The 12917-nt window shown below is 36.8% G+C and overlaps 1 protein-coding gene across 1 annotated transcript; it reads left to right on the forward strand.

Moving 5' to 3' along the window:
• Positions 1 to 3427: 3427 nt before the first annotated feature.
• LOC109070131 (serine protease HTRA3-like) lies at positions 3428 to 12917 on the forward strand. Its single transcript, XM_042716602.1, has 8 exons — positions 3428 to 4276; positions 5653 to 5752; positions 6012 to 6234; positions 8798 to 9130; positions 9222 to 9336; positions 10562 to 10619; positions 11958 to 12053; positions 12220 to 12917. The coding sequence occupies exons 1-4, from the start codon at positions 3859 to 3861 to the stop codon at positions 9053 to 9055; spliced, it is 999 nt and encodes a 332-aa protein (XP_042572536.1). The 5' UTR covers positions 3428 to 3858; the 3' UTR covers positions 9056 to 9130; positions 9222 to 9336; positions 10562 to 10619; positions 11958 to 12053; positions 12220 to 12917.

Here is a 12917-nt window from a genome sequence, read left to right on the forward strand (position 1 = left end):
CCATATAGCCTGTGTATTATTACATATGGAAACAAAACATTTCATATACAGGGGTTGGACGAAATAATACAGTATGAATACCTGGAAAATATGTTTCTCTGTTAAGGTGTATTACCACCATTTGCCTTTAATACATCTTCTAACCTTTTTTAGAATAGATTCAAAAAAACTACTGAATAGTCTCAGTTGAATGACTTGCTTCATGTTGAAGAAAGGATCTGCTTCTCACTCTTTTCTCCAAAACTGCCCACAGTGGTTTGAAAATATTTATGTCATAGGTGATTTATCTGGTGCTCCCTCTGTCCAGGTTTAATAATCAGAAAAACATCGTTGCTGCATTTTGGCACTTAAATATTAAAGCAGTTGCAGCTTTTTTATGAATTTGTGAAGCTCAGTGGATTTTGTGGAAACAGGGTCTTCCCAACAAGGTGAACATTGAGTTTGCTGTCAGTATTGCTGCAGTAATTCTGTGTTGTTTGGACACTATCCTTCTAGTGCAGGAGGATTACTGTCATCCCCACATTCGTTTTTTGTCCACTGTTCTTCTTCATTAAAGTCTTGTCACGCTTTGTCCACAGTCATAATCATAAAGACTGTTGCTCTTAAACACCAAACAATTGGGCAGTTAAGGTTACAGAAAAGTAACTTACTGTAGAAAAAAACTACAGTAATTTAATGGCAGCAAGTGACAAGTAACTTACTGTAGAAAAGAACTACAGTAATTAACCGGCAGCTAGTGACAAGTAACTTACTGTAGAAAAGAACTAAAGTAATTAACCGGCAGCAAGTGACAAGTAACTTACTGAAGAAAATAACTACAGTAATTAACCGGCAGCAAGTGACAAGTAACTTACTGAGGAAAAGAACTAAAGTAATTAACCGGCAGCTAGTGACAAGTAACTTACTGAAGAAAAGAACTAAAGTAATTAACCGGCAGCTAGTGACAAGTAACTTACTGAAGAAAAAGAACTAAAGTAATTAACCGGCAGCAAGTGACAAGTAACTACTGTAGAAAAGAAACTAAAGTAATTAAACCGGCAGCAAGTGACAAGTAACTTACTGTAGAAAAGAACTACAGTAATTAAACCGGCAGCTTGTGACAAGTAACTTACTGTAGAAAAGAACTAAAGTAATTAACCGGCAGCTAGTGACAAGTAACTTACTGAAGAAAAGAAAAGAACTAAAGTAGTAATTAACCGGCAGCAAGTGACAAGTAACTTACTGTAGAAAAGAACTACAGTAATTAACCGGCAGCTTGTGACAAGTAACTTACTGTAGAAAAGAACTACAGTAATTAACCGGCAGCAAGTGACAAGTAACTTACTGTAGAAAAGAACTACAGTAATTAACCGGCAGCTAGTGACAAGTAACTTACTGAAGAAAAGAACTACAGTAATTAACCGGCAGCAAGTGACAAGTAACTTACTGTAAAAAAAGAACTACAGTAATTAACCGGCAGCAAGTGAACAAGTACTTACTGTAGAAAAGAAACTACAGTAATTAAAACGGCAGCAAGTGACAAGTAACTTACTGTAGAAAAGAAACTAAATAAACCGGCAGCTAGTGACAAGTAACTTACTGAAGAAAAGAACTACAGTAATTAACCGGCAGCAAGTGACAAGTAACTTACTGTAAAAAAAGAACTACAGTAATTAACCGGCAGCAAGTGACAAGTAACTTACTGTAGAAAAGAACTACAGTAATTAACCGGCAGCTTGTGACAAGTAACTTACTGAAGAAAAGAACTAAAGTAATTAACCGGCAGCTAGTGACAAGTAACTTACTGAAGAAAAGAACTAAAGTAATTAACCGGCAGCAAGTGACAAGTAACTTACTGTAGAAAAGAACTACAGTAATTAACCGGCAGCTTGTGACAAGTAACTTACTGTAGAAAAGAACTAAAGTAATTAACCGGCAGCTTGACAAGTAACTTACTGAAGAAAGAACTAAAGTAATTAACCGGCAGCAAGTGACAAGTAACTTACTGTAGAAAAGAACTACAGTAATAACCGGCAGCTGTGACAAGTAACTTACTGTAGAAAAGAAACTACAGTAATTAACCGGCAGCAAGTGACAAGTAACTTACTGTAGAAAAGAACTACAGTAATTAACCGGCAGCTAGTGACAAGTAACTTACTGAAGAAAAGAACTACAGTAATAACCGGCAGCAAGTGACAAGTAACTTACTGTAAAAAAAGAACTACAGTAATTAAACCGGCCAGCAAGTGACAAGTAACTTACTGTAGAAAAAGAACACCGGCAGCAAGTGACGCAGCAAGTGACAAGTAACTTACTGTAGAAAAGAACTAAAGTAATTAACCGGCAGCAAGTGACAAGTAACTTACTGTAGAAAAGAACTAAAGTAATTAACCGGCAGCTAGTGACAAGTAACTTACTGAAGAAAAGAACTACAGTAATTAACTGGCAGCTTGTGACAAGTAACTTACTGTTGAAGAAATAACCATATTTTCGCTGTTTTTATTTACAGTAGCAACCATGTAACTGTAAAGAAAAACTCACTAATTTGGAACTTTTTTTCATTTATTTTTTTGTGCTTATTACACAGGACAGTTTAGTGATTGGTGGTGAACGTGAGGGGCAATGGACCTTAAGGCAGGAATTGAACACAGGTCGCCAGAGACAGTTGCACTATATGTCATTGCGCTAACCACTAGACTATCGGTACCAACAGGTTCCATTGCTGTTTAGTTATATTGATTCACCCCCAACCACCCCCCCGCCATCTCTATCTGGGTTTCAGAAAACCCTGGTGTATGGCAGTGTGGTGAAATCGCATTCTTGGGGGGTGAATTTATGATTATGATACTGAAGTTAAAATAGTATGATAATGATTAAAAGTTTGTATGAAGCAGTATAATGGGCTGTTTTTGTACAGGTAAAATAACTGGAAGCAAAAGACACCTTAAGCCAAACAAATACAAGTTACAAATAGTTACACCTGCTCTCTCGTGAAAACTAAGCTGGATATAATAGGTTACTGTATTTTTTTTTTTTTACAGCACATTATTGGTTACTGTAATTTTCAAAACTGCATAATTGCTTATTGTGCTTTCTACAATATGGTATTTACTGTGATAATACATCATTAGTTAGTTGTTATGTTTTCTACAATACATTGGAAGTTACTGTGATTTTCTACGAGACATTGCTGGTTACTGTGACACTCACAGTACTTCTTACATTACTGCAATTTTGAAAGTATGGTATTCTACTGTGAACTAGTATACAGTAATTTCCTGTGAACAAACAGTAAATTGTTGTAGATTTCACATGAATTTCTTACAGTGAAGACAATAAATGCTAAATGAGTTAACTAAGATTTCATCTCTGTACATGAGTACATTAATCTGTATTGTGCAGATTGACACCCCAATCAACATCGGCGTATAGAATTGGCTGTAGCAAAGCTTTTTACATACACTTCATAAAATGTATTTAGGTAATGCGAATACCATTCTAATCTGAGGTGTCTGTTCTGTACTTGAGTAGCCTAATGACTGTGTCTTCTGCTCTTCTCTCTTACCTTGCACTGTCTGATTATATTTTGCCTTCAAAAACATATAGCGGGGTTAAGTTAGTTTTGGATATTCGTGACACATTCAGAGATAAACGGCAATAAATATTATCCAGCACTGTATTTTAAAATGACATAACACAAAGACCACAAGGAAGAGTATACTAGACTTACGTTAACCTCAGGAATTTTCATATCAAACGCATACACGTCATTAGCCTACATCAGCGCGGGATGCACTCTATGGAAAAACCTCACAGAGAATTAAAGTCGTAGCTGATTGAACAAACTAGACACCTGAACTGTACTCGGAAACCGACGGAATGCAGGTCATTCTGTTTGCAGCTACAGTGCTCTTTACGCACGACCTCGCCGTGGCTGAGTCGAAGACGAAATGTCCATCCAAGTGTGATGTGAGTAAATGCCCGAGCCCGAGATGTCCGAGCGGGTATGTGCCCGACCACTGCAGCTGCTGTCTGGTGTGCAGCCAGGGCGAGGGCGCGCCGTGCGGGAGGAAGGATGATGCTCCGTGTGGCGACGGGCTACAATGTAGATTTACAGCCGGTAAGCGACTTTCCAAAGGTGTTTGCCAGTGTAAGACAACTCACAGAGTGTGTGGCAGCGACGGAAAGACCTATGGGAACGTGTGCAGGATGAGGGTAGCCGCGCTAAAAGCGCAACAGCGAGGGCTCCCCGAGATAACCCGAGCGCACAAGGGTCCATGTGGACCATCAAGCTCAGGTCAGTCACCGTTCACTTCAACTACTTATTTTATGTGTGTCTGTGCAATATACTTATAGATATGCAGGGCATATGTCATGTACATGTATATTTATGCATATACCCGTCAATACAAGTAGATAGCAGGCTAAGTAAAAAAAAAAAAGATAGCAATGTATTTAAAACATTTATTTTTAAAACCCAAATAAACAGTTTTTTTGTATATGTGTTGTTTTAATAAGGTTTCATATATAAATAAAATACAGGCCTATATTGTTGGCAAGTTGCCATATATGGTTGTTACATTCTGTAATACCATATTAACATCATCATAATATAGCCTATATCATTAACTTATGTACATATACACATTTTACTATGGGGAGTTTATATATGTTATGGCTTTATCTGATTAGAGAATGCATGTATGTGAAAACTATATATCACCTAACAGGTAACATAAATGGCATAAGTATTTCATTACATTTCCTTATGGGTAGAGTTGGTGCCCCACAGTGGATTTGGACTGGTAACTGAGAGTAGTAACCAATCCTATGTTCCCTATCAGAAAATTTCACAAATGACAGTATTTGACAGTATTTCCTGTCATGAAGTTGCAGTAGTTTGCTAAAGGCAAATATGTTTACGATTCCAGTCAAATTGTTGGCTTACATAAGGGTTTTTATCTTGGTGGTTGTTGAGATTAAATGACAACAGTGGGTGACAAATACACCTGCAAATATTTTAACTTTTGCCTGATGCTACATCCATGCCGATAATTGTCAGTCCAAGACCACTGTTGTGTTTCTTTATGAATGAAGCATGAAGTCACAATAGTTCTGAGTCAGTCAGCTGTGGGACAGTTGTTATATCTCCACTAGTTTTGACTTCTTGTGTGATGTCTGATTTTGTCTGACTGAGGCTTCTTGGAATTTCACAGTCTCCACTAAGACAATTACTTAAACCCTGGATAAAGTGCTAAGATTTGCACACAAATCTAAGGGAAGTAATTAATGTGACACACCTAGTCACAGACAAGCAAAGATCCAAATTATTACAATGGATTTCTTATATCTGTTCTTTGTTATATGCTCAATGGGAGTGTCACTAGCACATGAACCTAACAGAACATTTAGTTCTAAGTATACTGTGGAGGCCACTGATAGTTACAGTTAAAGAACAGTTTTCTGTTTCAATATCAAACTATTAAAAAACTCAAACTCTGGATAATAAATTAAGACCGCATTATTTGACTAAAAATATTAGCATATTAGAATCATAACTAAAATATCACACTAAACACAAGAATTAAGTAATGCCCATCTCATTTCAGTAGTCTTCGTATCTGGCATATCATGTACTTTGATTGATGTGAATGGCTCTTTCTGCTAGTATAGGTCCTGCACATCTGAACAGCCCAAGATACAAGTTTAACTTCATCGCTGATGTCGTGGAGAAGATTGCCCCTGCTGTGGTACATGTTGAGCTCTTCCTCAAGTAAATACCATTCTGGTCTTCATGATGTTGATTTGGTAATGTTTGTACTGGCGATAGCTATAGAGCTATAGAGATATATTTGTATTTTTGCACCTGATTGATGATTCACAATGAAAGTTGTTTTTATATTATCTAATAATGTTGCAATCTACATTTTTATAATCTGGCAACAGTTGATTTTTTTTTTCTTTCAAGCACTTCTAGAAAAGAATGTTCACCTAGTCATGCAATAATCACTGTTTTCAATGTTTGTGTCCAGCCATCCGCTGTTTGGTCGTCATGTACCTCTGTCAAGCGGTTCTGGATTTATAATGACACAGTCCGGTCTGATTGTGACCAATGCTCATGTGGTTGCTAGCAGCGCACCAGTCACAGGCCGTCAGCATCTGCGAGTGCAGCTATACGATGGCAAGACATACGAAGCCTCCATCAGAGACATTGACAAGAAGTCTGATATTGCCACTATCAAAATTAACCCAAAGGTAAGAATCATTTAAAAAAAATTAATAACATTATATATTTAAAACCAGTTCTCCTTAACTTCAACCTTACTGTAAACACCCATTTTATAGTGTTTCCCTGTTGTCCTTTATTTTTATTGTACTGTAAATGTGGAACAAAGCATTGAGTCTGAAAAGTTTAATCTTCAACCTTCTTGGTGTCACCATATTTATGACTCCAGAGGTAGATGGTTTATATCACACAATCTGCCTCGTCTGGACACACTTGGACATGTTATTGTTAGCCTGCTGCACATGTTGACCTACATTTGTGTGAGGGAATTCAAGAGGTGTTGTGCTGTAAGAGGTGTTTTGTTTCCTGATGCATATGGATCTGATTATGGAGAGGCGTAAATGTTCTAGTGCAATATTTCAAAAACCCATTTTTGATTTAGAGTATCAAAGAAAAAAACATTCAGGGTAGGGACTGCTTTCTAAAAAAAATTGAGGAATGTTCCCATGTCAGAGTCTGGATTGCTTGCAGATATTTGTTTCTGTTTATAGTAGCTCATGTCATTTCCTCATCTTTTGCTCTCCAGCTTTAGACCTTTCCACACTGCACCCAATTCTGATTTTTAATATCTGATCTTTTGGACAAATAAGTTCAGTTTGCTCAGGTAGTGTCATGTTGGCCAAGAAGTCAGTGATGGAGTGGTGTAAGATCTTATGCAAGCAGTTTATTAGAATGAAACAAAAACACAAGAAAACCAGGAATCCAAGAAACAAGGGCTGCATCTAAAAAGTGCATACATCCCTAGTAGGGTGAAAAACAGAATTTGGTAAAAGAAGCATGTCTGAATTCATTGTATACGTAACAGAGTAGGAGAAACCAACAATTCCTACTAAACCAACCAACCAGAAGTGTGCATATGATGACCTACTATTTCTGGTGAGCCTACTATTCTGAAGTGTGCATATGATGGACATTTTACTGTCCCATGAGGCCACAGAAGTGGATTTATGAATGGGATTTAAGGGATGTAACTGACGCTAGAAGGTCATGTGATAATGACAACATGGCGAATGTAGTATGTCCAGATTACATTTATATTACACACACACACATACAATATAAAACATACTTTTTTAGCGATTGCGAAATTATTACTTATGCTAAGTAAGTACCTACTCAAGACTGTATACTATTTCAGACGTAGCCAAGGGCTAATATACACAGGACAAACCAAACAAACAAAACACTAACAATTAAACAATAACACTACAGAAAGACAGATTAGAACAAGAGCCAAGAAAAAAACAAAACAATAAGGAAACAAGGACACAATGACAGGAAAAACATGACAGTGTTATCAATTAAGCAATATTCCTTGAGCAAGAGTTGTTCATATCCCCATCCCAGTTGGGATTTTGATGTTTATTCAAGTGAATCAAAGTCATGGAATCACTGTTAAATTTTGATTAGATATTGCAAATCAAATCAACGTTGATATTTTGACCCTGTTTCAGCGTGAAATATAGCCATTTTTTTTCAATGCTTAAAGCGATAGTTCACCCAAAAATGAAAATTTGATGTTTATCTGCTTACCCCAGGGCATCCAAGACATAGGTGACTTTGTTTCTTCAGTAGAACACAAATTATGATTTTTAGCTTCAGGCGTTGCAGTCTCTCAGCAGTACAATGCTTGGCAATGGTAACAAAATCTATGAGATAAAAAAAAAAAAACATGCACAGAAAAATCCAAATTAAAACTCTTCAGCTCGTGACGATACATTGATGTGTAAAGACACAAAACGATCGGTCTGTGCAAAAAACTGAACAGTATTTATATATTTTTTTTTTTTTTACCTCTGATGCACGCAATGTCCGAACTGTTAGAACTCTTGAGAACGCGCTTCACAGCAGCCTGCATCGCAGACTTATAAGTGCATTACCGCCACCTATCTCTCAAATGGACCATTAAAGGGATACTTCACCCTAAAATGAAAATTTTGTCATTAATCACTTAACCCCATGTCGTTCCAAACCCGTAAAAGCTCCGTTCGTCTTCGGAACACATTTTGAATGAAAACCGGGAGGCTTGAGACTGTCCCATAGACTGCCAAGTAAATAACAGTGTCAAGGTCCATAAAAGGTATGAAAGTCGTCGTCAGAATACTCCATCTGCCATCAGACGTGCAATCTGGGTTATATGAAGTGACAGGAACACTTTTTGTAAACAAAGAAAACAAAAATAACGACTTTATTTCGACTTTAATTCCTCTGTCAACGGTCTCCTCTGTGTCTCTCCACATCACAGTATGCTGTGTATGCTCTTCTGTGTCATCCACGCCTCAAGGATGCGCTGTTTTATTTCAAATCAAAGCTAAATACACGTAGAAACAGCGCACCTACATCTTGGATGCCCTGGGGGTAATCACAAAAAAAAAAAAATCTCACTTTTGAATGACATAAAGATTTATTGGCTTATCGCCACCTATTGGCACAAACTGCAACCTGTAGGAAGTGTCAAAGAAGAAAAAATTGTCTGAATCATATTTCAGTTGATTTAATTTGCATCCATTGTTTGTGTTATTTTTCTTGCAGAAAAAATTACCAGTGTTATCACTGGGTCAGTCTGCTGACCTGAGGCCTGGTGAGTTTGTGGTTGCCATTGGCAGTCCATTTGCGCTTCAGAACACAGTCACAACAGGCATCGTCAGCACAACACAGAGAGATGGAAAAGAGCTCGGCATCCATGACTCTGACATGGACTACATCCAAACTGACGCTATCATCAATGTAAGACAAAAGAGAATGATGTTTACAGGCTACAACAACTGTTTAAAAGTTTGTTTTGGCTGAATTTGATTCTCTCTTTCCATTTTTATTCATCAACAATGGGAATATGGAAACTCAGGAGGTCCGCTTGTTAATCTGGTGAGTGTGAATGAAGTTTTAAATCTGGTTAGACACTGGTTAGATATATTTATTAGTGCTAGTTTTTTACATGATATTTCTGTCATGTTAGGACGGTGAGGTGATCGGAATAAACACACTAAAAGTCACTGCAGGGATCTCTTTTGCAATTCCATCAGACCGAATCAATAAATTCCTTGATGAATCTAATGATAAACAGCAGAAAGGTAAGCATCAAGCACAGAGGTAATGCACTAATTGCAAAAGTTAAATTTTTGTTTGGCAATTCCAAAATTAATTCATCAACAAATGTTAGCACGCAAAAATCTGAACTGTCAATGGATGTTCATTTTCATTCGATCATATTAACCCAAGATTACATTTTTGTGAGTGCCACCTCTAAAATAATGGTCTGCCAAGTGAAACAAAATGGCTACAAAACACAAATACATTATGTGTGAAACAGCCCTGTCTGTTATATCCTTGGTGTCCTTTACTTTGATTTCAGTCAAACAAAGGGTAGTCAGGACAAACTTCACAGTCTCAAGCTATGAAGACTGCCACAGGTGAGGTAATTGCTAGCAAATTTCACTTTGCTAGCTAGCAGCTAGTCATCTTGCCCGCCTGATGACATCAAACATGCAAGCTACAACAAAATCAATATTTAACAGGTCCGTCATACAGTTAAATTACTGTGAGAGGAACTAAAGAAGATACACTGTAGATGTTTCGGCCAGAACGCTAAATTGGGTTGTTAACGGTTTATCAAACCTAATATAAAATTGCTTTGCATGAATTTGGCCTAGTAATCTGCTGTTAGCTAACTGCAAGTCAATATAACTCTTTGCTTTGGAGTTTAATTAATATAAAGGCTGTTATTTGTTCAATGCAAATGTTTGTGCTAAGCTATTGTTTGTGAATAACACTTAGCCCAGAGTTCTACAGTTACCTAATGGTGTGTTCAAGTCCTCCTGGGAAGTATTTATGAGTTGTCAGATGCATTCAAATCACTTTGGTTGAAGCGAGATGCTGATGTACCTACAGTATATACTACAAAAAACAGAGCAATAATTTTTTTAACTCTGCTATAAAAGATGACTAAAACATGCACATCAGGTGTGTTTTTACTTGTCATTGAATTCATAAAACTTCCGTTACGTGAATCGTTATTTATTATTTTATAATTGTACAGTGCTATCATATTTTATACATTCAGCAAAAAGTTTATTTTTTATTAATTTCAACAAATTTACCATCAAAACAGACACTCCATCCATTACGTTCACCATGTTTTCTTACTGACATGTCCCGAACCTGGAATCTCGAGGCTTTAAAAAGTCATATTGGCTGTAGTGTTTATGTGCATTCAACTCGTAAATACGATCTTTTTGATATAACTTTAATGCACCATGAAATTGTACAAATTTTTAAAACTAATCATTTCTCTTTCAGATGTAAAAGTCCCAAAGAAAAGATTTATTGGAATCAAAATGGTCACTTTAACAGAGAAGTATGTTGTGTCAATCAATCATTTATGCTTCATCATCAATGCTTTTTTTTCATTTAATAGTGTCAAATTTAATAAAATAAAGCCAACATTAGCTGATCTCATTGCTTAAATATCTAGGTTCAATCAGTAACCTTTCTTAAAGGGGTGGTTGACTGTTTTTTTCTAGGCTTCATTGTGTTTATGGGGTGCAGGCTAACATGTGTTAATGGTTCGTTAAAAAAAAAAAAAAAAAAAACATTATTTTTCCACATAATTTACCTTTATTCTACACGCTCTGTCTCTTCTCCTATAAATGCTCCGATCATTTCCTGGTTTTATGAAGCCCCTCCCTCAGAAATACACAATGGGCTCAGATTGGTTAGCTGGTCCAGTGTGTTGTGATTCGCTAGATAACAACCACGTCTATATTGCTTATTTATATTGCTTATGCTTTACAACATTGATTTTGAAACTCCATGAATTCAATTAGAATCTTTAGAAGACAATTTGAGCTGATTGAGACCCAGAGAATATTAGTGAAGGGGATCGCACAGAACCTGTGCAAGCACGGCTCTTAATGGTATGTTTTTTGTTTGTTTTTTGTCTCATTCTTTTAGATACGCTGTTATTTGGAAATGCTACTACTTATGTTAGCCTTTAATATACGGTTTTATCTGGATTAAGCTTTAATAGAGTACGGCACCTGCATGCATGTCCATGGTTTACGCATCTCATAGCTATGTGAAAAATATCTGTCTGTCTATACACATTGTGTAATTTGAACACAGTTTATTGGAGCTGACGAGCTGAATGATGAGAGAGAGAGAGAGAGCGAGAGCGCGAGAGCAGAGCAGTGGATGCGAGGAACAGTATTAACAAAAGCTGCTTTACAACATTGATTTTGAAACTCCATGAATTCAATTAGAATCTTTAGAAGAAAGAATAGCGATTCATATATAAATAGATGTTTTTGTGCACCCCTAGTTTTAACGGCATGGCAACAGCTCTTCCTCTTCTCTAAAGCAGTGCAGCATTGCCTCACACCCTTTGTTGCGTGTTCCTGGGGCAAGGTTTATGTAAATTTCAGGGTTTGTGATGTCACAAACCCAGGAAGTAACTCATTGTAGTCCCTACGTGCCATTTTTTGTAGGCATTAAACTGCCAGAATTTTAAAAGACGATATCTCCATTTGCATTGAACTTTGAGTGTCGTAAATTTGCAGATATTGTTTATGCTCAAACAGCACTGACTAACGTTAAAAAAGTGAAATCGCAATCAACCACCCCTTTAAAATGAGTCATCTGTGTCTGCTTTCTTTTCCTCAGATCTCAGGTTTTCTATTCTTCTTCTTTTCCTCAGCCTAGTCCAGGAGTTAAAATGGTATAATCCAGACTTTCCAGATATCAGCAGAGGAATTCTTGTCCATGAAGTTGTCCCAGACTCCCCAGCTCAGAAGTATGTCTCAGTCAAAAAATAACTTCTGTATACTCTATCTCAGATTCTCTTTAAAATGCATTTTTAAGATTTAATTTTAATCATGCTGTTAAGTAAAAAACATCATGCACTGATTTGCCCAAAACAAATCACATGTCATTCTCCTTTCATTGGTTCATTTTCACAGAGGTGGGCTCGAAACAGGTGATATTATAGTGAAGCTAAACGGCCATCCTTTGGTCAACACTGGAGAACTACAGGAGGCGATACAGGAAGACATGCCCCTCCTTCTGGAAGTGCGGCGTGGTAGTGATGACCTACTGTTTAACATTGAGCCTAATATCCTCATGCAGTGACAACGTCAGAGATAGGGAACCAGAGGAGTGATCAGAAGGACAAGCACAATTGAAGCAGATTGCTAGAGACTTAAGTGTGCTTGAGTTTCTACAGATGAATGAAGTTATAGGAGCAAATGTCATTGCATCTGGGTTTCAAATGAAAATGGAGGAAAAAAGAATTGCCAACCAAACCACTTCTGACCATTTTTAAAAAATTGTCTCATAAATTTAATTTCCTTCAAGACTGAGTTGGTCTGACTGAGAGATCAATAATCATTTAGAAAAATAAAATACATTGTATACATAGGCTACTGAATGTTTTTGGCACATGAAGTGTATTATTTTAAATGTAAATGATACTGTTGCTTACAGAAAATAAGACCAGTCACAGTGTTCTTTGCACACAGCTTTTGTCTAGGCAATGGCTGATATTGTTTATTTTATTGAAAGCATAATATTTGTAAAATGAATTTTGATAAGTGACTCAGATATTATTTTTTAAAGTTGACAAAGTCTCTGACACTGTTATAATTTACAATTGACTTTA

Source organism: Cyprinus carpio, chromosome B1 (genome assembly GCF_018340385.1).
Source record: "Cyprinus carpio isolate SPL01 chromosome B1, ASM1834038v1, whole genome shotgun sequence".
In the NCBI taxonomy this organism is placed as follows: Eukaryota; Metazoa; Chordata; class Actinopteri; order Cypriniformes; family Cyprinidae; genus Cyprinus; species Cyprinus carpio.

Coding starts and splice junctions, on each gene's coding strand:
- LOC109070131 (XM_042716602.1), top strand. CDS start 3,859: ATGCAGGTCATTCTGTTTGCAGCTACAGTGCTCTTTACGCACGACCTC. Junction 5,753..6,011: donor CATGTTGAGCTCTTCCTCAA/GTAAATACCATT, acceptor GTTTGTGTCCAG/CCATCCGCTGTTTGGTCGTC. Junction 6,235..8,797: donor CTATCAAAATTAACCCAAAG/GTAAGAATCATT, acceptor TTTTTCTTGCAG/AAAAAATTACCAGTGTTATC.